This window comes from Epargyreus clarus, unplaced genomic scaffold (assembly GCF_041222505.1).
Source record: "Epargyreus clarus isolate Ecla_fem2 unplaced genomic scaffold, WU_Ecla_fem_2.2 ptg000019l, whole genome shotgun sequence".
Lineage (NCBI taxonomy): Eukaryota > Metazoa > Arthropoda > Insecta > Lepidoptera > Hesperiidae > Epargyreus > Epargyreus clarus.
This window is the reverse complement of record NW_027332227.1, coordinates 6,772,407-6,798,124: the sequence shown is the minus strand read 5'-3', so window position 1 is coordinate 6,798,124 and position 25,718 is coordinate 6,772,407. Positions and strand designations below refer to the sequence as shown.

The window sequence follows — 25,718 nt, the reverse complement described above, 5'->3', positions numbered from 1 at the left end:
AAATATGAAATATATCCAATATGATAGCTTATAAGTAAACATAAACTATGCAGTATTTAGTTTAATTTTTAATACGTTCTAAGTATTTTAGTTTTTTAAAAGAAATTTTCGATTTTTTATCTGTGGATTTTAAATACCAAAACGGCGACAGTGCTGCCTTAAATGTCATGTGACGTCACCACATGCATAATAAACAAGACAAATAAAAATGATATCGTTTGCTGTTAGAGATGGTTGAATTTATGTTGTGAACCGAAATGAATCCACAGTATATTAAAGCTGATAGCGTGAATCTGCTTAAAGAAGATATACAATGCAATAAATAAAAATGAATACAAAAACTTCCGTGAAATAACCTATGGAAATCACAAATAAACAACGTAAGTAAAATATTCTTTATATTTACATTTAATCATTTCGGACAGTTAAAACATTTCTTAACCGATTTCCGATAGAAGAAAGGTTGTCTTTAAGTGATTATCAAGCTTTTTAAACTATACTTATATTCTTATGTGAACTGCTTTAAGGTTATTTATTGGTTATATTTATATTTTCAGATCTTCGCGACAGTTGTATAGTGACGACGCTATAGGGTATGTGCAGTTTAAGAGGCAGGCAAGTTTGTGTTTCATGAAAAGTAAAAGGTGTCCTGAATACAAGGTACATCAAAAGTCATGCTCAGTGTCCATGACTGTATATGAAAAACAAAGTATTATTAAATGTGATGACTGTCCTGCCTCCCAAGGAGGCAGCAAACATGCAGTAGCATTTTTAATGTGGAGTCATAGAAAGTGAGGAACCAAAAGTTTCAAAGGTGGTCAGCACTCTGAAGTACATAAAGTAAAGGAATTGTGAAATAGTAGTTCTTTACTTGAGTAACCTACCTAACAAGATGAAGGAAGGAAAATGACCATACAGTTGCTGTTATTGCACTACAGATTTCTCAAAATGACAATGATAAAAATTATATATCTAGTTGTTACAGAAAATAATTTTAAAATGAAGAAAGTACACACTCAAGCAGCACAAAAATTCAGCTTAGTAAGAGCTTCAATATACAAGAAAATAACAGCTTCAAAATGCTTTGAGCTTATCTGTAGTAAATATTGTATGTGTAACATATGATAAATATATACAAAAGTTCTACGGTGTGTACTCAATAATAGACCCATATAAACCTAACAAACAAAGCAGTCGGTTAATAAAAGATTAAAATTAGTAAATCATGTATTTTTAATTATACAGTCCTGTAAGTTAATCCGTGCACAAGTAATAATAACTCAGTCATCGAAATAGTTTGTTTCTTATTAATTACAGAATGAGGCCTTAAAATAGAGAATTCTCGTAGACGTCTTTTAATTCATTTATTCTATTCTTAACTAATACTATTCTAACTCTATTCTTATCGTAGACATCTTTATAATATATTAACACTTTAACTTGCTGTTTTGTTCTGATTACATCCGGGTTTGATGATTTAGAGTAGAGGAATCACTCCTTATTCTTTTTTCTCATTAATACTTCTATTATATGTTTGAATCCTCTGTCTGCAAGTTCTTTTAACGTTTCGGTTTAGGAACGTGTATAAGCAAATTTGTTAGGATATTTAGCGATCGTACTTGTACACATCGTCACTGCACACGTCTTATAACTTGTCATTTATCTCAATTTTAGTTATAAAAGCTAAATAACTCCCTATTTTCTTCCGAGCGTTGTTTGTTCAGTATAATGACGTTTCGCCATAAAATGACACTTGACCGCCTGATTTAACGCGACGTTCCGTTCAACGTAAAGAAACTTTGTTTTTTGTTAATAAATGTTAATAAAGTGTTGTAATGAATTAGTATACGTATTATATATGCCTTTCATTGATCACTTTATCGAAAAAAGGGCTATTTAATAATAAAAAACAAAGTTTCTTTACGGTGAACGGAACGTCGCGTTAAATCAGGCGGTCAAGTGTCATTTTGTGGCAAAACGTCATTATACTGTAAACAAAGAACGCTCGGAAGAAAATAGGGAGTTATTTAGCTTTTATAACTAAAATTGAAATAAATGACAAGTTATAAGACGCGTGCAGTGATGATGTGTACAAGTACGATCACTAAATATCCTAACAAATTTGCTTATACACGTTCCTAAACCGAAATCTCATAAACGTTAAAAGAACTTGCAGACAGAGGATTCAAACATATAATAGAAGTATTAGTGAGAAAAAAGAATAAGGAGTGATTCCTCTACTCTAAATCATCAAACCCGAATGTAATCAGAACAAAACAGCTAGTTAAAGTATTCATATATTTCATATATTATAAAGATGTCTACGATAAGAATAGAGTTAGAATAGTATTAGTTAAGAATAGAATAAATGAATTAAAAGACGTCTACGAGAATTCTCTATTTTAAGGCCTCATTCTGTAATTAATAAGAAACAAACTATTTCGATGACTGAGTTATTACTACAGGACTGTATAATTAAAAATACATGATTTGATAATTTTAATCTTTTATTAACCGATTGCTTTGTTTGTTAGGTTTATATGGGTCTATTATTGAGTACACACCCTAGAACTTTTCTATATATTTATCATTATGTTACATTTACAATATTTACTACAGAGTACCTCAAAGCATTTTGAAGCTGTTATTTTCTTGTATATTGAAGCTCTTGCTAAGCTGAATTTTTGTGCTGCTTGAGTGTGTGCTTTCTTCATTTTTAAAATTATTTTCTGTAACAACTAGATATATAATTTTTATCATTGTCATTTTGAGAAATCTGTAGTGCAATAACAGCAACAGCCTTCATCTTGTTGGGTAGGTTACTCAAGTAAAGAACTACTATTTCCCGTTTCCTTTACTTTATGTACTTCAGAGTGCTGACCACCTTTGAAACTTTTGGTTCCTCACTTTCTATGACTCCACATTAAATCATGTTTGCTGCATCCTTGGGAGGCAGGACAGTCATCACATTTAATAATACTTTGTTTTTCATATACAGTCATGGACACTGAGCATGACTTTTCGTGTACCTTGTATTCAGGACAACTTTTACTTTTCATGAAATACAAACTTGCCTGCCTCTTAAACTGCACATACCCTATAGCGTCGTTACTATACGAGTGTCGCGAAGATCTGAAAATATAAATATAACCAATAAATAACCTTAAAGCAGTTCACATAAGAATATAAGTATAGTTTAAAAAGCTTGATAATCACTTAAAGACAACCTTTCTTCTATCGGAAATCGGTTAAGAATTGTTTTAACTGTCCAAAATGATTAAATGTAAATATAAAGAATATTTTACTTACGTTGTTTGTTTGTGATTTCCATAGGTTATTTCACGGAAGTTTTTATATTCATTTTTATTTATTGCATTGTATATCTTCTTTAAGCAGATTCACGCTATCAGCTTTAATATACTGTGGATTCATTTCGGTTCACAACATAAATTCAACCAACTCTAAAAGCAAACGATATCATTTTTATTTGTCTTGTTTATTATGCGTGTGTTGACGTCACCTAACATTTAAGGCAGCACTGTCGCCGTTTTGGGATTTAAAATCCACAGATAAAAAAATCGAAAATTTCTTTTAAAAAATTAAAATACTTAGAACGTATTAAAAAATAAACGAAATACTGCATAATTTATGTTTACTTATAAGCTATCATATTGGATATATTTCATATTTTATTGTTATAACTGTCAAGTACCCAATTGTTTTCCATGAAATGGAAAGATTGAAAAGCGCTGCAATCCAAAGAGTATAGTTTCTCGCTATCTGTTGATTGACAAATGACAATTCTGACATTTTGAGTAAATAAAATATTGCTGTTTATTTTTAATACATTACTTTAATTACAATACTTTATTACGGCAACTTGACCCAATAATATAAATAACATGAATTCAGAATTGGTAAGAGTTTATTATTTTTTATGTTCAATGCTGGACGTAGACGATGTTACTCCGATTAAGTCCGATTGAGTGCTTTCTGAACATAGCAGTTTTCTGCCGTCCTCGTTACCTACGACAGATTGGAAAGCGATCTATCCAAACTTTTTGATATGTATGCTATTACAGTGAATTTATTTTGATCTAGAGATTCATATTGATGTGAGTTACCCACATTTAAATTGTTTTGTGTTAGGTAAAAGGAAAACCTCTTTCTAAACAAGAAATAAAGACACTGTTGAAACTAATTGAAGCCAATAAAGTTATCACTACTAGAGGAACCAATGCCCATCTCAACAAATTGAAAAATGCGGCATGGAAGAAGTTGACCCGAACATTTAATACAACAATTGCCATCACTCCAAGGACGCCACAACAGCTTCGATTGAAGTGGGAGAATTTAAAAAAAAACGCACGCAGACGTAGCGCCAGAATAATGATGAATGGGCTCCAGGTTAGTTTTAGAAATGATTTTTATATAGGTAATACATTTGCAATTTTTACCACGCTTTTATTGGCTTGACCTTTATGTATGTATGTAACAGAAACTTTCAACTCGATTTTTACCCAATTTGAATGGTCCGATTAATTTAAAATTTTGAACAATTATCAAAAACGGATGACAATACACAATTTAAATAATTTTATCCCATTCACCTCATCAGGATTGTCAGGAATCAGGATTAACGATTTTCCTTGTGCAATTTTAGTGGTTTTTTAGTTTTTAAACTATAATTATATGTTTTTATTATGATTTTATCTACTTAAATTATTGATATTGTCTTATTTGTATTATTGTAGCCAATATCTTTTTGCAGATTACTCCAGAATATATACCTCCAGATGACATATTAGACCGGGTTTCTAAGTTATTGGTGCCACGACACTCAAGCAGTAGAAATGATGACCCTTTGGGAGACGATAAGAAATCAGAAGGAATTGTTGAAGACGGTAGTGATGATAGCCATAATGGTGTTCCTCCTGATGATGATGAGGGTTGTATCCAATATCCTGAAGTTAGAATGCTATCTGTGGATAGCAACCCAAATGACCATGAAGGATCCGACTGTACAGACAAAGTTTTAATTATGGATTGCCCTGAACCACAAGATGAAGAACAGACATTTGATAAAACACCTGAGGCACTTAATTTTGACACATCTAGAAGGGGTAATAGTTACATTTACTGTTCTTTGAATATTTTAGATAGTCCTTGTTTTACATACTTAACACTTATTTTTTATTTTTAAGTCATATTCTTTACGGCTCATCTACATGCATATTTAATAATTAGTAAGGAAATTATTTAAATTAAATTCAAAATAATATATCATACAAATTATTGTAGAATGAAAATAAACTTAAAATTATTATTCATTAACATTCAATTTGTTTTTCAGTTAATAGGAGGATGACAACAGAACTCCAATCAAGCAAGTCTAGAATCGCAAGGAATCAAGCCATAGCAGAATATTTTATAGCAAAGAAACAGTGTTTGGAAGCGAAAATGGAAAATGTTATATTAAAAAATGAAAATTTAAAATCTGAAAAAGAAATGTTGAAATTACAAAATATAAAATTGAAGTTAGAAATAGAGAAATTAAAAGCGTAAATTTAAAATTTAAATGTGCTACTGTTATAATGAAAAATGTATTGATTTAAGTAATTATTTTATAATGCTAAGTGTCATTTCTGTTTTAAGAGCCAAACAACCATAATTTTAATTTTTAAGCTATTACATAAGTGCTAATTTTCTACATGGAATTCCAAGATCAAAAGGTGAGAGAACTCTTAGTAGTTTTAGCATGGGGACATTATTGTCACACCCATTTCTGACAAGGTGTTTCGATGTTTATAAGTAACAGTATAGTGCTGTTGTATTCTGGTTTTGAAGAGTAATATGGCAAAGATACATAAGGCATTCCATAAGGTCTTCGGGAGTAGCAGTGAATCACTATCAGACGTTAGGTACTTGTCTTTTCTAGGTTTGATTGCAGATGCAAGGAGGACTGCATGTCAACAATACATAGCTTCTGCTATGGGATTTATTTCGTCTTTCTATATTTTGTTTTACTATTCTAATCTGATCTCATTCAAGTAATAAATATAAGTGAAAAGATTATATTTATAGACTGATAATCTTCTTTTTATTTCATTATATAATAAATTATATATTGTGTAGCTTTAAGAACTATTAAATAAGAATACATGAGTAAAAATATATTTTTATAAAATTAAGAACAAAAATAATTTGCTATAAGTTTATCCCTTTCTCTAACATCTTCAACTTCCATGCTTTGGCAGATATCTTCATCATCTTCATCATCTTCATCAGCAGGAGACAGGTCAACTTCTGATGCAAGTTCCTCTAAATTATGTATTTTACAAATATTATGCAAAACTGCAGTAGATATTATAACCGTCTGAATCACTGGAAGTGACAACCTAAATGTCTGTGCAACAACTGGAAACCGTTGCTTCCACATTGCAAAAGTTCTGAAAAGAAACTTACTTAAAGTGAAGTGAGTGAGTGAAGGTGGTAGAACCCTTTGTGGTTTGATTCCGGTGGCACCACCGCCACACCTATTTCTACCTAATAACAGCAGTGTTAGGCGCTACTATGTTCCGGTTTGAAGGGTGTGGTAAGGGAGACAGACTTTTCCAAGGCGTTCCAGCTTAGTCCTCAGGGGTAGCGGCGCATCTGTGGCTAACCTCAGGTAGGAATATCTAATTCTATCTGGGATTGATTACAGATATCCATGGGCGGCAGTAGCCACTTACCATCAGGTGGACTGCATGCTCGTCTGCTACAATAAATGTAAAACAAAAATGTAATAAAAAAAAAATTGACACAATATATCTTACCTATGTTTCATGCTTATGTATTGATTTTATTACCTTTCAATTGTATGGTGGGTCTGAATGTGAGCATCATTATACCTCTGTTCAGGTATTGTAACTGGATTAACAACAGGTGTTAATAGATAAGGCCTATTTGGATAAGCGTTATCACCAAGTAACCAGCGGTTACCAAACTGGCCAGTCTCACACTGAACTGCAACAGATCATTGAATTGAAAAGAAACACATTAACAACTTCAAAAATATATCAGATGTATCAGATAGAATACAGGTCTGTGGATGTACCTTTCAAAATTGAGTTGTTGAAAATAGTTATGTCATCTGTGGAACCTGGCCAATGCGCTACCACATTCATAAACTTGAAATCGGCATCACAGGCAGCTTGGACATTTATAGAGAAGTAACCCTTATTATTTTTAAACTCATTGTCCTTTATTGTGGCTTTTGCTAGAAAGAAATACTATTTTATTGTGTACCAAAGATATTATTATTATTAAGTATAGCATTATAATATACCGACTTGGACATTGGATTCTGATATGTGTGCAATCAATTGTTGCAAGAACCTGTGGAAATCCAGCTATCTTATAAAAATTTTCTGTTCCTTCCTTGTGAACATAAATGTATTTATCGTACAATCTAGCAATTGCAGATGAGATGTTTCGAACTATTCTTCCTGCAGTTGATACTGATATACCAAAATAGTCGGCTGCTGACACAAGCATGGTTCCTATTGCATAAAACCGCAGTGTTATTAAGAGTTGATGAAGCGGTGGTACTCCATTATTCCTGAAAATATATTTCAGTAACATAAGCTTATATCTATCTAGATAAATTATAGTCTCTAAAGAAATTTATAAAATATATTGGTTTTGCATACATTACCTTGATGAATTTACCAGGACCCAAGGCATAACTTCTTTTAATAAAGATTCTACAGCGGATTTGGATAATCTAAAGGTAAAAGTGAATTCGGCGTCATCGAGGCTCTGCATGTAATTTACCCTTTTGATTTTTCGAGGCCGTCGTGACTCTTCCTCAGAGCTATCCCAATCAGATAATTGGGCTAGATCAACTAGGACTTCTAGATCGCTCTCACTATCACTAGAAAATATCATAATGATTTTATAACAAACAGTAGTTTGCAGCCGGAGTCTTGAGCTGAGATTGTTTACGCATGCAACTGACGAGTCAAACAATATTGGATGATAGGTATACAGGTACTCTAGGATTTATTTAGGGTAAAGGTAGGAGTTACGGATTGGTTAAAATTTAAACTGAGTTAAAATTGAAACAGTTCGCGCGAAAAATGAATTATACTTCCTACTCCCAATGCACTTCCCACTTCCCACTGACTTTTGACATTGACTTCCCACTGACATTTGACATTGACAGTTAGGGATGACCAAGTAAAAATGAATCGATTTTTAAGCCATATCGATATTCATCAATGAAAAAGATTTTTATTATTACTTTAGTTACTATAGTCTGATTCATAATTAGGTGTCCAAAATGTAAACAAAGAAATGTCACTGTCAAAATTTACAAGAAACAAAAACTTTAACAAACTCAACAAAAAACGAAAAATTAACAAATATACACAATTTAACAAACGCGTTATGTAAACGAGAAAACATTCGAGTTCGATCACAATCACGAAAATTAATAATATCAGTTACGAAACATAAAAATGACAGCACAAGAAATGTCTTGGATTTCGGTTGTGTTACCATTATCACATTTTAATTTTCTACCATAAACTTTGTTTTTTATTATTATTACTGTATGGATCGAAATTGAGGTGATATGAATATTAGAAAATGTGAATTAATCTTAATTTATTTAGATTATTATTTTATTATTGTTGTATTACTTTAATATCGTCAAAAATAAGAAACTACCATTTCTAACGTATTTTCTTGATAGGTCAACACCTTTGTTTACATTTTGGACACCTAATTATGAATCAGACTATATGTGTTTTTATGATATGACACAGCCAGTCGGCCGAAATTATACATATATTTATAGAGTAAATATTATATTAAAGTAAGTCACACAAAAGCAACTATATACAGCTATAGACTGTGATATATCGTTATTTTATCTTCTTTATGGAAATTATCGATATTCAGATATCGAATTTGTGAAAGCGTACATTTGTGTTATGGATGGTAGACTTAAGCAGTAACATCACTTAAGGGTAATCATCTAATCAGTATAGTCCGTGTAAAACTACTCGTCCACTCTGAATATAGAAATGAATGGCGTTGCTATAGCAAATTGTATGACTGCACCTGCTCGCAACAACTTCAGAGCGGACCAGCAGTTTGGCGCGAACTATATACCCTTAGTATGAGTTTATACGATTGTTTGAAAACGTTCAACGTTTACGAATTCGGACCTACAGCGCTCCCGTGGACCTTATCGGAACTAAAATTTCGCACTTTGAGTTTTAAAAAACCGAATAGATTTTTAATTTTAATCTAATTTACATTTTTAATTTAATTTTGATAGCGTTATAGTTCCGTTTTTGAAAATTATACTGCGCAATTTTACTTTCGATACGGTCCACGAGGGTGCTGTATGAGCAAATTCGTAAACGTTGAACGATTTCGACGAAACGTAAAAACTCGTAATAAGGGTAGTTGTAAAAGTGTCCAGTACCCTTAGTTTCTAATAGTACCTCTGTTTACGTTTTGGACACCGAATTATGAATCGGATTATAGGACCGAACTCTAGTAATGAAAATACTATTATAATAGTATTCGTATTTGTTTGTTTATCGGGTCCATGGTTTGAAAATGCTAAATAATAATAAACATTTGAAGGGGGCAAGTATATAATACCTATACGAGTAGTAACATTTCCTATTTATAATGATATCATCTAATCAAACGATTACGATACAAATATAATATTGAATTGAATGTCGAAAATTGCTTCGACTAGCGTTGGAATGACTTTTATAAATTATTTCTGTAGATAAGTTGGGACATAATATACCTATTTTTTGCGAAAGATAATACCAAAACTCGCGTGCAAAACGGACTTAAGATGTATGGAAGTTTAAGCGTGTCGTCTGCACAGCTCAAGCTGTTCAATTCAAGTGAATCAACACTATCAACAGGCAGGTCAGCAGCCATCCGCCAGTCAGTCGCGCACGCCCCGCAGATTTGAACGGTTGTTTCGCATTTATTTTCAACGTAAATCATGCCTAAAATCCACAATTTTGGTGCCGGACCGGCGAAATTACCAGAAGAAGTAAGTGATATTCTTTCATAACACCTATTGTTACATGCATTACTTCCACATCTGTTTACGAGTCATGTTTGTTACAGGTATACGAAATAATTAGGAAAGAGTTGACAGACTTCGAAGGCACTGGAATCAGTTTGTTGGAAACAAGCCACCGTAGCCCCACTTACTTCAAGTTGAACACAGAAGTACAAGATGTAGTGAGACGACTATTGTAAGTTAAACGCTATTAAGAATGCATTTAGGATTAAGCATTAAAATTCAACCTAGTCAAGCCAGAGACTTAGTTCTAAACTTGTTTTAACGGCGACGACGTAGATTTGAATTAGTATGGACGCTACTTAACCTTAATTATAATTTAAGAACAGTTTTTCCAGTTGAGATTTTGTAAAACCAAAAATGTTAATACATTAACACGAGGATTTCTTAATTATTTACAAAATAAATTAGGATAAAAATATTATAGGACATTTTTATATTTTTTAGTTCGTGTTTTGATTTGATCACATAAAATTAATGTTTTTTTTACAATATCGGAATACGAAATTTGCGAAATTTATACTTAAATGCTTCTTATAAAGTATGTTAGTAATAGTAGTGCTAAGTTAATAATTTATATTTTTACCTTGTTTATAGTAAAGACAGGAAAACTAGCTGCGCTGAATTATATAAGCAGTTTAAGCAGTAACTCAAGTAATAAAGCTAAGGTTCCAATTGAAATCAATATTACGTCAGAGGTCATTATTGTGTTACAAACATAAATATTTGTAAAGTCGTGACGAATTAATAGGACATTGCTAATGCTATCTTAAACCTAGTTGGTAACACTATCCGATTTTATTAAGTTTACAATCATCTAAAATCTTCAATATTGGTTTATGGTTAAATAAAATAATATATGTATAGGATATATTAAATCTATGTCTATCTATCTATGTCATAGTGATTTAATCTATGACGAAACAAATTATTATACCGATTTATTGGTGTATAACATTACATACACGTTTATTTTTCATTATACAAATGCATGAAAAGAAAAACATCAATGTGTAATATTACGTTCTAGATATTACTTTAGTATAGTACTTATTTATGTGAACAAACAATGATAAAATTGCCGATAGATAAAGTCAGTACAACGACCTGCAGGTGTTATGATAATTTGTGTTAAGTCAAAGTCAAATGCGCATTATTTACATTTACATATTTTTATAAAACTGGTATAGGTAATCGACAATATTTAATTCAATATGTTAGTGCTTCAATATTCCAGTAACTGTTTTGGCCTTAAAAAGCGGGAATGGAATAGAATGTCTAACCATTCCATTGGAAATTGTGAAACTTTGATAGATAACAACAGGCTAACATCATATAATAACAAAATTAATACCACATCTAGCTTTAGTTTAGCTTTTACGTTTTACCATCGCTAAAATATCACTAACTTAATCTTTTTTATGAAATAATCTGTTGTTAAAATAATTCACATAAGAAATTCTCGTATCATCGGGTACGATAAAGCACGAATGCCGCCGATTTATATAAAAAATATTATGTGATCTAAAAGATACGAAAAATGATTTTAATCAAAAAGAAAGAAATAAAAAATATAGTAATATTCCGTTATTTCTGGAATACATTTTCAGTGGATTAGTATTCTAGAACCTTTATACGCCTATACCAGCATAAGCAGTTGATCGGAATGTTATAATGTGAACGGATCTTTATTTTGGGTAAAACAGATTATCCTAACAGGTTTTTAAGTAGGCTGTTTTGAAGTGGAATTGGCCGTGTTGTAATATTATTCTACTCCATTTTATTTGTAGGTCACTAATTCTACAGCAGATATATAATTAGGTAGGTATCTTTACTTCTAGAATAAAAAAATCTGATTAACTACTATTATTAAATGATTAATAGTGAAAATATACTTGCTTCTATTTTAAGGGGGAAAATCATTCACAGGCTCATTTGATAGGGGAAGTCCGAATTACATGTGCCATTCCGAAGTCGTATTGAAAAACACTCATTATTCATTCCAAAGATCTGATAACCTATTATGTTTACATATTTTTTTGCCAAAACTTTACTTAGCCTATATCTTTTATCTCATTTAATAATTTCAGAAACGTTCCAAGCAACTATAAAGTAATTTTCTTAATGATTAATACTGAAAATATATTTGTTTCTATTTTACGAGTAGAAAATTATTTACAGGCTCATTCGTTAGGGGAAGTCCGAATTACCTACTATAGTCAGTCCGACGTCATATGAAATTAATTAATTACTTATTCCGAACTTCGAACCTATTATATTTTTGAAGTTTTATTGCCACTTTACTTAGCCTATAATTTTATCTTATTTTATAATAATTTCAGAAACGTCCCAAGCAACTACAAAATAATTTTCTTAGCGGGCGGCGGGCAAGGGCAATTTGCTGCGGTGGCTCTCAATCTCATCGGGAGGACGGGTACCGCAGACTATGTCGTTACTGGTTAGTAATTAAAGAGATCTTTACTTCGGTGATCAATTTTTACCACGCTTTTATTAGCTTGACCTGTATCTATGTATTTAACGGAATCTTTGAGCTCGATTTTTACCCATTTTGAACGGTCCGATTAATTTGAAATTTTGAATAATTATCAAGAAACGTAGACAATACACGATTTTAATAATTTTATCCCATTCTCCCCATCAGGATCGTCAGGAATCATGATTAACGAATTTCCTTGTGCGATTTTTACGTGGTTTTTAGTTTTTAAACTATAATTATTTTACCTACTCAGTCATCGGTATCATCATCAATCCATTAGTTTTCCGCTGCATTCTCGTTTTAGTAGAATGAGATGAGAGAACGTCATGTTCAACAAGTGCGGATTGGTAAATTAAAATTACACACATTTTAATTTGAGCATGGTATTTATACTCTAAGTAGGCATAATAGTAAAATATATCTTAACACGTTCCTCTGGATCTCTGAATGTACTATACAAGTAACAGCGGTATATTGAACAATCGAATTCTTTTACGTCATCTCCGATACGGAACTCTATCTCCATACATATATCTATTGTATCTTAGTTGGAAATAAAATTCTAAAAGTCATGTCATAAGTAATGTTATATTTCAGTAAGTGTCTATGTCAGATAATATCCAATGATTCAACAAAAATATTTATTTGCAACTGTGTCAGTTCCATGCAATGACTACACAAATTTACGAGCGATCTGTTATATTCAATATTCCTTAGCAATATACTGCCGACCTCACCATTCTTAATTACTATATAACGCCTTGCAACCATGTGGCCGGCAGTTGCACGTAATCCGCGTCCGCGAAACATTTAAGTTTTAACATTATAAAAGAAAAGTGAGGGGATAATTTCTCTGTAGTTTTTAAAGACATTAAACCAGTAGTGACAGCAGAGTGTGTTTTTTTTAAAGACAATCAGGGGCTGCCGCGTAACATTGGTGTCAGAAGTGGGATCTCGTAAGTGGTTTTAGAAGAGAACCCTGAGATCCCGAACCCCTGGCAGGTCCCCTCGATAGTTCATATTGACCGACGGTCAGTCTCAGTCAGCTCTGAGCCCGCGTCAGGCACCAGCAGTCGCTACAGGAGAAGCATCGTGGTCGACAGTTAGTCTCACAAATCAAGTGAGCCTGCACCCGATCAGCAGCAGAAACCCTCGTCCAACTACAACCAGCTCGTGCAACTCAACCAACGTCGGACACGTCATCGTCCTGACGGAGCCACGTCATCATCGCGTCGCCGTCAGCGAAGCAAGGTCAGGTCATCGTTTGTGCTGAAAGGACTAAGTGATAACTAGTGATGATCGCGCTTCTAATAGTTTTGTGAGTAACTAAATGTAATTACTTTGACTACATATACTTTCACTATAATTATTTTACATTAACTTATATTTTGTAATTGTATTTCTATTTGTGTTCCAACTTGTGTTATTAATTAACTATTTCTTTTGTGCTGTATAACTGTAACTTTTATTAATTCAAGTTAAAATGTCTCTAAAAGGCGAACCTGCTGATAAATCCGATAAAATGACGTTAAACTTTTTGACGAAATTCATAAGACCCTATAACGGCGATAGGGATACCTTACCAGCATTTTTAACAAATTGTGAGAATGCCATGTCATTAGCTTCTGCAGACCAACAAGTCATATTATGCAAATATATAATATCGCAATTGGAAGGTAAAGCCCAAATAGCTTGCAGTCTCAAAACTTTTTCAACTTGGCAGGATTTAAAACAATTTTTAAAAACAAATTTTGGCGAAAAGAAACATTCCTCGCATTTGCTTATTGATCTGCAGAACTGTCGTCAGTCACCATCCGAATCTGTATCTCAATTTTCCCTTAGGTTGGAGACGTGTTTAACCCGTATCCAAGCAGATATCCACTACTCTTGTTCTGATAGGTCCCAATTAGCAGGTAGAATAGCGGCAATGGAAGATCTAGCTTTAAATACGTTTTTATTGGGCCTTAACCCCAATATCTCCACCATAGTTAGATGTAAAAATCCGTCGTCTCTCAACGAAGCCATTAATAGTGCCGTTGAAGAAGAAAAAATATACAAACTAACCAGAATAACTCAACGCCCCTCGAAACACTGTTCTCTATGTAACAAGCAAGGGCATCTTTCGTCAGACTGTTATAGGAACCATCATAAATCCTATCACATGCCAAATCCTGCCATACCTAATTCATTTCCAAACAATATAAATAGTAATAAGTTCTGTAATTATTGTAAAAATAAAGGCCATATGATAACCGAGTGTCGTAAACGTGAGTTCAACAACCGGCGTCGAGTTACAGAGTTCAAGTCGCAACCTGAGCCAGGTCAATCTACTCAAAACAGCAACGTTAACTCTAATGCAGCAAATAATGCAATTAATTATTGTGCAGAAGACGACACTTATTACGGTTATAATTATAATAATGAGGATGGTAATTTAAACTAAAAGGGATTTCGGATCAGTGCCCTCCGAAATCGTCAATTTCAAGTGGCACAGTTACCATTAGATATCACCCAACTCGGTCCAACCCTTCGAGTTTTTATAATATGATTTCATCTCAGTTTCAACAGCTGAGTCCTTCCAAGACCAACGCATCTCAGTCTAAGAAGCTGAGTCCCCAAGCATCTCAGTTCAAGCCACTGAGTCTTTCCAAGTCCAATGCATCTCAGTCCAAGTCGCTGAGTCCTTCTAAAGCCAACGCATCTCAGTCTAAGCCGCTGATTCCACAAGCATCTCAGTCCAAGCCGCTGAGTCTTTCTAAAGCCAATGCATCTCAGTCCAGGCCACTGAGTCTTTCCAAGTCCAATGCATCTCAGTCCAAGTCGCTGAGTCCTTCTGAAGCCAACGCATCTCAGTCTAAGCCACTGAGTCCACAAGCATCTCAGTCCAAGCCGCTGAGTCTTTCTAAAGCCAACGCATCTCAGTCTAAGCCACTGAGTCCACAAACATCTCAGTCCAAGCTGCTGAGTCCTTCTAAACCTAACGCATCTCAGTCTAAGCCGCTGAGTCCTTTTGCCTCCGATACGCTTCAGGTTCTAAATCATCCTAAAACCTACGCAGAATGCTTATTACAACCGAAGTCACTGAGTCCTACCAAGTTATGTACAAAACCTGAAAGTCAATGTGGTGGTAGGCCTCTCCCACCTCAGCCACAGAAGCTGAGTCATAATACAATGTCTCGTTTGCCTACAAATTCAAAACATTCAGTGCCTATTTTCGAAACTTGCGTAAATAAATACAAAGTCTCTTTACCTTTCATAAACATGATGACAAAATACTCACAGAGACCACTTAGTTTTCTCATTGATACGGGTGCTAGCGTGAGTATAATCAAAGAATCAAGTTTAGTAAATAAACCTCAATTTTCTTGTGACATTATAAAACTCAAAGGCATCAATGATAACGACACCTACAGTGAAACTCTGGGTTCATTTAATTTACAACTAGATTTGTCTGACAAAACTTTACAACACAAGTTTCACGTTATTGGTGATGGAGTAAATTTAAAATATGATGGAATTATCGGCACAGATTTTCTTAGATACTTTAATGCTAATATAGATTATGACTCTAAATGCTTGTCTTTATACGGTCAGAGCGTCCCAATTTTATATGATAAACCTATTTATATCGTCCCAGCTCGCTCAGAAGCTGTAATTGAATGCATAGTAGCAAACAAATCATCAGACTTACCTAATCTGCGTGAAGCGCTCATTTTAGATCAAAGCGTCTGTGATGGCGTTTACGTCGCTAATTGTATTGTGTCTTTAAAACCAAATAACCGTGTTAATGTTTCCGTGCTAAATACAACAGAATCCGAAGTTCGTATTAACGAATTCAAAGTTAATTTAACCCCAATTGATTTTATAGAAATTTCAAAAATAATTCCCAGCACCGAAATGATAAACACAATCTCGTCCTCACCCTCAGATCGTATTGATCGCGTTCTTAATTTAATACGACACGAACATCTTAACTCAGAAGAGAAGCAAGCCCTTCTAAATTGTTGTTCCAAGTATTCAGATATATTCTACCTAGAAGGTGATCCTCTCACGCATACAAATGCCATACAACATTCAATAAATACCGGAAATGCCGCACCTATTAATGTTAAATCTTATCGTTTTCCTGATTGCCATAAAGAAGAAGTCGACTCGCAAATAAAAAAAATGTTAAGCCAAAAAATTATACGACCTTCTATCTCTCCCTGGAGTGCCCCAGTTTGGGTAGTACCCAAGAAATTGGACGCTTCAGGTGTAAAAAAGTGGCGTATTGTAATTGACTACAGACGCCTTAATGACGTAACCGTTAACGAAACTTTCCCTATACCGTTAATAACCGATATTTTAGATCAACTAGGGCATTCAAAATATTTTACTACATTGGACTTAGTCTCTGGCTTCCATCAAGTAGAATTAAATCCTGAAGATGCATCCAAAACCGGATTTACTATTATTAATACTAACGGCACATCAGGCCACTACGAATTCACCAGAATGCCGTTTGGCCTCAAAAATGCGCCCGCTACCTTCCAACGCCTTATGAATACCGTCCTTTCAGGTCTTCAAGGCCTCCACTGCTATGTATACTTAGATGATTGCATTATTTATAGCCACGATTTATCTACACACATAAACAAACTACAATTAGTATTCGATAGATTCAGAGAATATAATTTAAAACTACAACCCGATAAATGTGAATTTTTGCGTCGAGAAGTATCTTACCTTGGACACATCATTACCGATAAAGGTGTATCCCCGAACCCAGACAAGGTCAAAGCAGTCTCTTCCTATCCAGCCCCATCAAATCCAAAGGAAATAAAATCATTTTTAGGCCTGATTGGCTATTATCGTCGCTTTATCGATAACTTTTCTAAAATCACTAAACCACTTACTTCTTTGTTAAAAAAGGATGTTACTTTTCACTGGGGCCAAGATCAACAAAATGCATTCGAACTATTGAAGGAAAAACTAATCACAGCTCCACTTCTCCAATATCCGGATTTTTCGCAGCCTTTTATAGTCACTACAGATGCAAGTAATTACGCCGTAGGCGCAGTTCTCTCCCAGGGCATAGTAGGAAAAGATAAACCGATAGCATACGCGTCCAGAACATTAAATAAACAAGAAGGAAATTATTCTACGACAGAGAAGGAATTACTGGCAATTTTATTTGCGGTTAAGACCTTTCGTCCATACCTTTATGGCTATAAGTTCAAAATTATAACCGATCACAGACCACTTGTGTGGCTCTTTAACGTCAAGGATCCAGGTAGCAGACTCATTCGTTGGCGCCTTAAACTCGAAGAATATGACTACGAGATCGTATATAAACAAGGTCGTCTAAACTCAAATGCCGACGCGTTATCACGCTATCCCGTAAATCTCGTCGATATCAATAGTCTAAATAATTTTTCTTATGAACAATATTTTAAAGCTCAATTTTCTAACAAAACTACTAATTCTAATACTATAATTGAAGAATGCACTCAAGGACTGCATTTATCCAAATTAAATACAATCGCATGCCCAGTCTCTTTAGATTTTGACTATTCTATGCCCCATTGCGAAGAAATCCTGTCTCAATTAGATAACACGGCTGATATACTAAATTCAGAACGCGAACCTCATACAATATTTCACGTCAATGATAAATCCAAAAATTTCTATTTTCTATTCACTAAAGTTCATCATTATGAACAGACGCAATTGAGAGATGTTTATAATTTATTAATGAAACTAAGAAATATTCTAATCAAAAATTCAGACATTACAGATCTTGCACTTCCCGATTTCTCTGACCCCTTTTCTAAATTAGCTTATAGTAAAATTTACAACATGATTTCATATATATTCCACAATACTAATATTAAAATTAATATCTATAAAAATCAATTAATCTATCCTACTCCTGTAGAAATCCCTAAAATTCTTAAGGAAAACCATGATTCCGCAATTGCCGGTCACCCCGGATCACAAAGGATGTATAAACGGATTAAATCAAGCTACTACTGGAAAGGTATGCGCTCCGACATTGAAAACTATGTTAAAAAATGTAGGTTGTGTCAAATTAATAAACCGCTAAGAAAATCTAATAAAGCTCCAATGGAGATAACTTCTACCTCTACTAAACCGTTTGAACGCCTAGCGCTTGACGTCGTAGGTCCATTACCCGAAGCAGGTTTTCAAAATTTTAAATTTATTCTAACTCTACAAGATGACTTAACAAAATTCACTAATGCTTATCCAATGATTACAGCCACTAGCGAAGAAATAGCACGAAATCTGGTTCATTTCATGTCTCTATTCGGTTTCCCAAAAAATATTCTAACAGATCTAGGTACTTGCTTTACATCAGATTTATTTAAACAACTAACTGATATATTAAAAGTAAAAGCAAAATTTACTACCCCGTATCATCCCCAAACTAATGGTGCCCTTGAGCGCTCACATGCAACCTTGAAAGAATATCTAAAATCGTTTGTAAATGAAAACCAAAACGATTGGCACTGTTATCTATTTACAGCGATACTCGCTTATAATACTACTCCGCATTGTACAACCAATTATACCCCTCACGAACTATTATTCGGTTATAAATCCAGTATCCCTAGCTCCTTATATGAATCAGTAAGTAATACAACTTATCACGAATATATCCGTGCATTACAATATAGAATGCGTTTCAGTCGCGAAAAAGCTATTCAAAATATTATCAACAGTAAAGAAAAATCTAAACAATATTATGACATTAGTTCTCGTGAAACAACATATAAAGTAGGAGATATGGTATATCTAAAGCATCACCATAGACTTCGTAAAGCATTATCACCCATTTGGAAGGGTCCATATAAAATAATTAAAGTCCATAACAAACATAACGTGACCTTACAAATAGGCCGGAAAAAAATTAAATATCACACAAATGAAATTAAACCCGCTATATCTTAATTCAATCTAAAATAATATTATTAAATATTTTTATATTTAATTTAAAATAAAGATATATTATTTCATTATTTTTTTTATATTACTTTAATCATTATAATGTTTTGTTGTATTTATTATTGTAACACATCTTGAAAATAAAAACTTACAACATTTCTATTGCCATAAAAATTCAATCTGCCAACAATAAATTAACGTCTTTATTGCATATCATAAACGAAAAATCTATTAAAACATTCGCATTAATTCAACCTTCTAACTCATTTATTTCTCTAAGTGACGACGGGATGCATTATGCTATGTCGGACACGTTAGATAAATGCAAAATTATTGATAGCAACCTTTCTATTTATGAACTAACTACGATTTATTCTTGTTTAATTAATTCAAACTGCGAGTCCAAAATTCTTACTGAGGTCTTCTTCGTCTTACGTCTTACTTTCGTTATCCTCTGAATGTAATTCTAAAATTTTATATGGCCAAATAGATATTTAGCAAAAATTTAAAAAATAATAAATGGATTTTCGTGCAGTCTATGCCAAATAAGCTTACCATTCGATGTAAATAATGATATTGTCGACCATTCTATTGCCGGCAAATCCTTCCAATTCCTATATTCTGTTATAAAATCTCCTTTAGATAAATTTTGATATAACAGCAGATGACTGTTGTAAAAGGGACTTATTTAATGAAAGTTTACCACATTTATCTCCTATCTCCTTAAGTAGAATAAATTTATATTCTTTAAAACATAATAATCGTCAGCTAAATAATTTAGAACAAGAATTAAATAATATAGAAAAGGAATCTCATTTTGTTAAATATGGCCCTTATTATTATTCTACATTCACGTGTATACTAATTGTATTCTTATTTTTGTACTTAGCCTATAAGATTTATAAATGTTTCAAAAACTAAAATAATAATTCCGGATGCTGTATTCCAATTTTTAATCAATGCTATAACAAAGAGGCTCATAAAACTTAATCGAAGATATCAAACTCTGTTGAGATAAAAGAAATTACTAATTCCTAGGAGCCTGAAAACCTCTATACTTCAAATCGTCACTTGAGTAACAACAAATATTTAATACATTTGTATTTAGTATTTTAAAATTTAAATAATATTACTGAATTTTCTTATATACTGAAATGTTCTCTTGCTATTTACACTTATAACTACTTTTCATATTTTTTTTCAATTATTTTCAACTACCTATCGAACTATTGTTAAAATGCTTTATTTAAATATGTATGTAATAAATTAAATACATATAAATGTCTCAAAATTATCGAATTAAGATTTAAATAATAATAAGTTAATGTGACTATTACTTAATTGTTTACTTATAATTAATGCAACGATAAATTAAACCTTTTCTTTATATTTTATAAGGATGAATCTCGATGTAAACCTCATTTTTCTTTTCTTTTAACTCCGCTTCAACCTTAAAAAGGATAAAGCTTCATTTAAGGGGGGGAGATGTTATATTCAATATTCCTTAGCAATATACTGCCGACCTCACCATTCTTAATTACTATATAACGCCTTGCAACCATGTGGCCGGCAGTTGCACGTAATCCGCGTCCGCGAAACATTTAAGTTTTAACATTATAAAAGAAAAGTGAGGGGATAATTTCTCTGTAGTTTTTAAAGACATTAAACCAGTAGTGACAGCAGAGTGTGTTTTTTTTAAAGACAATCAGGGGCTGCCGCGTAACAGATCGCTGATGTTCAATTGACGCGAATTACCTAAATTATCAATTGATAAGGCACGGGCTTGTGGAATATTTATGTTTTGTTTATTATTGTGGTACTATTATTTCTTGTCATGTCATTATTCAGCTTTTATAGCACGTTTTACTGTTATGTATTTCATATTATCTAACACGCTAATACCGGTTTATTTTTTGCCTGTCATTGTAAAAAAATCTTATCACTCAGTTTGATACGACTAGTTTTTTCAGTGTTCCGGGTTTAATTCTTGATTGCAGACAAAATAAAAATAATTATGAATGTAGTGTAGGTATCTGTTTTGGGTTGAGAATTTAATATTTAGGCCACTTAATATTTATGACATTCAAAAAAAAAATTTTACGTTATGACTCAGTAACATTTCAAATAGGTAGATAATCGTTGTAGTAACTATTTGAACCTTGATATTTAGGGACCCACACTCTTTTCAATTTGTATTCATTATTCAAATTACAAATAATATTTAGGTTTTATTTTTATTTGTCATATTACAGGTGCGTGGTCAGCGAAAGCGGCGAAGGAGGCCAAAAAGTATGGAAAAGTGAACTTAGTCCTCCCTCCCACTGACAAATACGTAGACATTCCTGACCAGTCTAAATGGAATCTGGATCCCAACGCCTCATATGTCCATATCTGCACAAACGAAACAATCCACGGTAATTATCTAGTTTATGTACAATTGAAATTAATTTGTGAGTAGGTACACTCAATTTTAATGCGCAACCCACTAAAATTGAGTTGTCCCATTTATATATGGTCCAGTTTTATTTTGATTAAGTTTACATCCATTTTTATATATAATTTAACTTTTTTTTAATAAGCAAATATTCCTAATGTGGGAACTAAAAGCTAATTTGAGTATTCTCGAATGGTGGTAAATATAACGCTGAGACCTTTCGTCTAGTAACAGTAGTATAAAGGCGTGCCTATGCACTAATAAAAAAGAAAGCAGTACCTACTGCGTGCGTTGCCGGAATTTGGGAAAGCACTCCGTGCTTTGTAATAAATTATTTGATTTGGTTTTGTTTATTTATGTTACAAGCATAACTTTTTTATTCAAATACAATAATACCTTTGCTTTATTTGTATTATAAGTATTTTCAGATGAATAATTTGTCATATAAAGGCACTGCAATCGTTTCAAATAAAAACATCCTTAATATAACAATGTATTGAAATATTATCTTGTTTGTTTCAGGGGTCGAATTTGACTTCATCCCTGATACTAAAGGGGTTCCCTTAGTGGCAGACATGTCATCAAACTTTATGTCCAAAAGTGTTGATGTTTCTAAGGTAACTAGGAAATATAGAATATATTTTATATATGTTTTATATAGATATCATAGTCGTAGATAATGTGCCGCAGATAATAGGAAATGGACGGCACGTAATAAGTATCTCGGTGTATTTATAAAGATAAAAATAATGTTTTAGATGATTAGATTATGGTAGATACATGTAATCAGTATTTTACATTATTTTACTACAACTTTTAGTTATTTATAATTGTACATATTAGCATTTAATCTTTATTTACTCGTAGTATTAACGAGTATAATCGAGTAGAGATTGGTAACAAATGAGACACTATTTTGGAGAGCTCATGTCGAATGTTTTGAGTATGAGTTTATGAATGAGGTGGTCAGAAAGATGAAATATTGTACATATTAATAAAAAATAAAATTACTTAAACACAGTGATAGATTTTATTGATGTGTAGCAGACTCTACTAGATTTAGATTTGCTCTACTGCTGGTCATAAGTTTCCTCTTAGAGTGAGAAAGGTAACCTATAAGTCATGAAACACAGGCTGGCCAAGTGCGAATCGGTAGATTCCATACGCCTTTCAGATTTTTTTAAATAATTATTAAGCATGAAGGTTTCCTTACGATGTTTTCCTTCATCGATTAAGCAAGTAATAATTAAGTTTTAATACTCGCACAATTTTGAATAATCGATTAAGAGAACCGGTTTCATCTATTAATTAATTTTGATACATATCTATTTTTTAAAGATTATAATGAGTTTTGACTTCGTGCAAAAGTCTTACTATTCCTTTTCTTTTATTTAGTTTGGTGTTATCTACGGAGGCGCTCAAAAGAATATAGGTACTTCAGGAGTGGCGTTAGTAATCGTGAGAGAAGATTTGCTTAATAGCGCTCTGCCCATATGCCCTTCAATTTTGGATTGGACAGTAAATGTAAAAGCGGACTCCATACTTAACACACCACCCATGTTCGCGTAAGTATAATGTTCAATGTAAATACATGACTTATCATATCAATCAACAGTACATTTGATTAAAAATGTTAATATATCTCAATAAGACCCATTCAATTGATAAAAAAATTGTAAATTATTGAAATGTTTTTGGGTCCGGTCCCTTATACACGTACCTATAGGTACCCTTGCGTTGTTGTTGTTGGCATTCTAACCTGGAGGAGTCTGGAATGCCTCATTCAAAGACCTGTATTTGTTTTGTACCGAAGGTCTGTGGCCTCATTACTTGTAGGTAATAAATTAATACATTTATATATTTTTTCGTACCAATTTTGGACAATTTGACAATTTTTCTTTGGTAGGCAACACATTCGATAGATCGATCATTAGCAATGCATACTCAATCCTAGGAATAAGTGACTTAGTTACCTTTTTTTTTACAGAATTTACATCATGGGCAGAGTTCTCCAATGGATCGAAAGGAAGGGTGGCCTAGACAAAATGGAAGAGCTAGCCACTAAGAAATCCTCCCTGGTTTACGATGTTATTGAGCAGTCAAATGGTTTCTATTACGCACCAGTGGCGAAGAATGTGAGGAGCAAGATGAACATACCTTTCAGGATTGGTTCTCCTGGCAATGATGCGCTGGAGAAAGAGTTCCTGAAGGGAGCTGACGCTTTGGGACTAATTCAGCTTAAAGGACATAGGTATGTACTATTTTATTTTTTATAATATCGAAGTAACAAACGAGCATGCAGTCCACCTGATGGTAAGAGGCTATTGCCGCACATGGACATCTGTAATCGACTTCGGATAAGATAAGTTTCCTACGTAATATCGTACACAGATGTATTGCTACCTCAGAAGACTAAGTCCATCTGATGGCAACAGGCTATTGCTGCCCATGGACATCTGTAATCGACACCGAAAAAGATTATTTTCCTACGTAATGTCGGATACAGATGTATTGATACTCCTGAGGACTAAGTTGGAAAGCCGCGAATAACTATGTCTCCCTTACCACACCAATCGACTAGTTATTAAATAGATAGAACGACTATATGACGTCGTCTCTTTGCTTCCGAGTGATTAACTTAACGTAGAAAATATTTGGAGTCAGTTGTAGACAATGGACAGCAATGACCACCTTGCCCAATGCCCAGCAATGGGACATAAAACGTGGCTATAGCCAAAATTATTCTATCTGCGCTAGTCAATAATCATGTGGAATGGTCATATACCTACTATTTTCAATAATTATTTATTGATATAATAAAGGATTTTCCAACGGAAGGTATTTTGAATTAAACGATAAATTTTGTAAATGTTTTCAGAGATGTTGGTGGCATCCGAGCTTCTACGTACAACGCGGTGACAGTGGAAGAAGTGGAAGCTCTAGTCGCCTACATGAAAAAATTCTACTCGAAGCACTCTAATTGAACTGCACTTTTTAAGCTTTTGAAATAATTTTAAGCATAAAATACATTTTTATATTAATTATAAGGTTTAAAAATCGTCTTACATTTGGCTGTGTCTTAAATAAATCAAAAATGGATAATATTTCATTGGATAATATACAAATAAATTGTATTTTTTTTATTTAAATGGATAATTATTTTGACCCTTCTAACTTTCTTATGTGTATGGTAGACTAGGGCTATGAATTTGGGTCTCATGTTAAGTATACCTGGATGGAGCATTGACTACTCCAAGATGCTTTTGATCTTTCAGGATTGAATGCCAAAGTGGACTAACATTTTCGAGATGGTTGACGCTGTTTGTTTTGAGCATGCTCGAATTGTTTCAAAATTGGATTATAAAAGTATTACATACTTTTAGTATAAAAATATTCTATTACTTTTTTATACTACTATATTCTATTACTTTAAACACACAGGGACCCACACTGGCTCATTTAAAGCGTCCTAAATATAAAAAATAATAATGATAAAATAAGGAAAAAATAATAACTTTTTGAGTAACTTAACACGACCTATATATGTTTAATGACTATTATATGAATATGTATAATTACTATATTATACGTCTATAAATGAGGAAGATAAATAATAATTTAGTCAACGATTACAAAGAGTTTTTTATAATAATAATATAATACTATATAATAAACAAAGATAATATAATGCCTCTTAAGCCTAAAGTGCTTGTCGAGCATCGTTTTCCCTG

The 25,718-nt window shown here is 32.9% G+C and overlaps 2 protein-coding genes and 2 long non-coding RNA genes across 4 annotated transcripts; 3 read left to right on the top strand and 1 right to left on the bottom strand.

Moving 5' to 3' along the window:
* The first annotated feature begins 143 nt into the window (after window positions 1-143).
* On the top strand, window positions 144-1,223 carry LOC140750396 (uncharacterized). The gene is made up of 2 exons (XR_012103200.1): window positions 144-380; window positions 558-1,223. It is a non-coding gene; the product is annotated as an uncharacterized LOC140750396 (long non-coding RNA).
* A 1,410-nt stretch (window positions 1,224-2,633) lies between these two features.
* On the bottom strand, window positions 2,634-3,580 carry LOC140750079 (uncharacterized). The gene is made up of 2 exons (XR_012103159.1): window positions 3,310-3,580; window positions 2,634-3,132 (listed from the first exon to the last, which is right to left on the bottom strand). It is a non-coding gene; the product is annotated as an uncharacterized LOC140750079 (long non-coding RNA).
* A 182-nt stretch (window positions 3,581-3,762) lies between these two features.
* On the top strand, window positions 3,763-6,092 carry LOC140750078 (uncharacterized). The gene is made up of 4 exons (XM_073083428.1): window positions 3,763-3,917; window positions 4,150-4,407; window positions 4,772-5,123; window positions 5,354-6,092. The coding sequence occupies exons 1-4, from the start codon at window positions 3,903-3,905 to the stop codon at window positions 5,563-5,565; spliced, it is 837 nt and encodes a 278-aa protein (XP_072939529.1). The 5' UTR covers window positions 3,763-3,902; the 3' UTR covers window positions 5,566-6,092.
* A 3,834-nt stretch (window positions 6,093-9,926) lies between these two features.
* On the top strand, window positions 9,927-25,136 carry Psat1 (phosphoserine aminotransferase). Its single transcript, XM_073083810.1, has 8 exons — window positions 9,927-10,078; window positions 10,156-10,286; window positions 12,454-12,569; window positions 21,806-21,967; window positions 22,510-22,604; window positions 23,383-23,552; window positions 23,975-24,238; window positions 24,866-25,136. The coding sequence occupies exons 1-8, from the start codon at window positions 10,028-10,030 to the stop codon at window positions 24,969-24,971; spliced, it is 1,095 nt and encodes a 364-aa protein (XP_072939911.1). The 5' UTR covers window positions 9,927-10,027; the 3' UTR covers window positions 24,972-25,136.
* The last annotated feature ends 582 nt before the right edge of the window (window positions 25,137-25,718 follow it).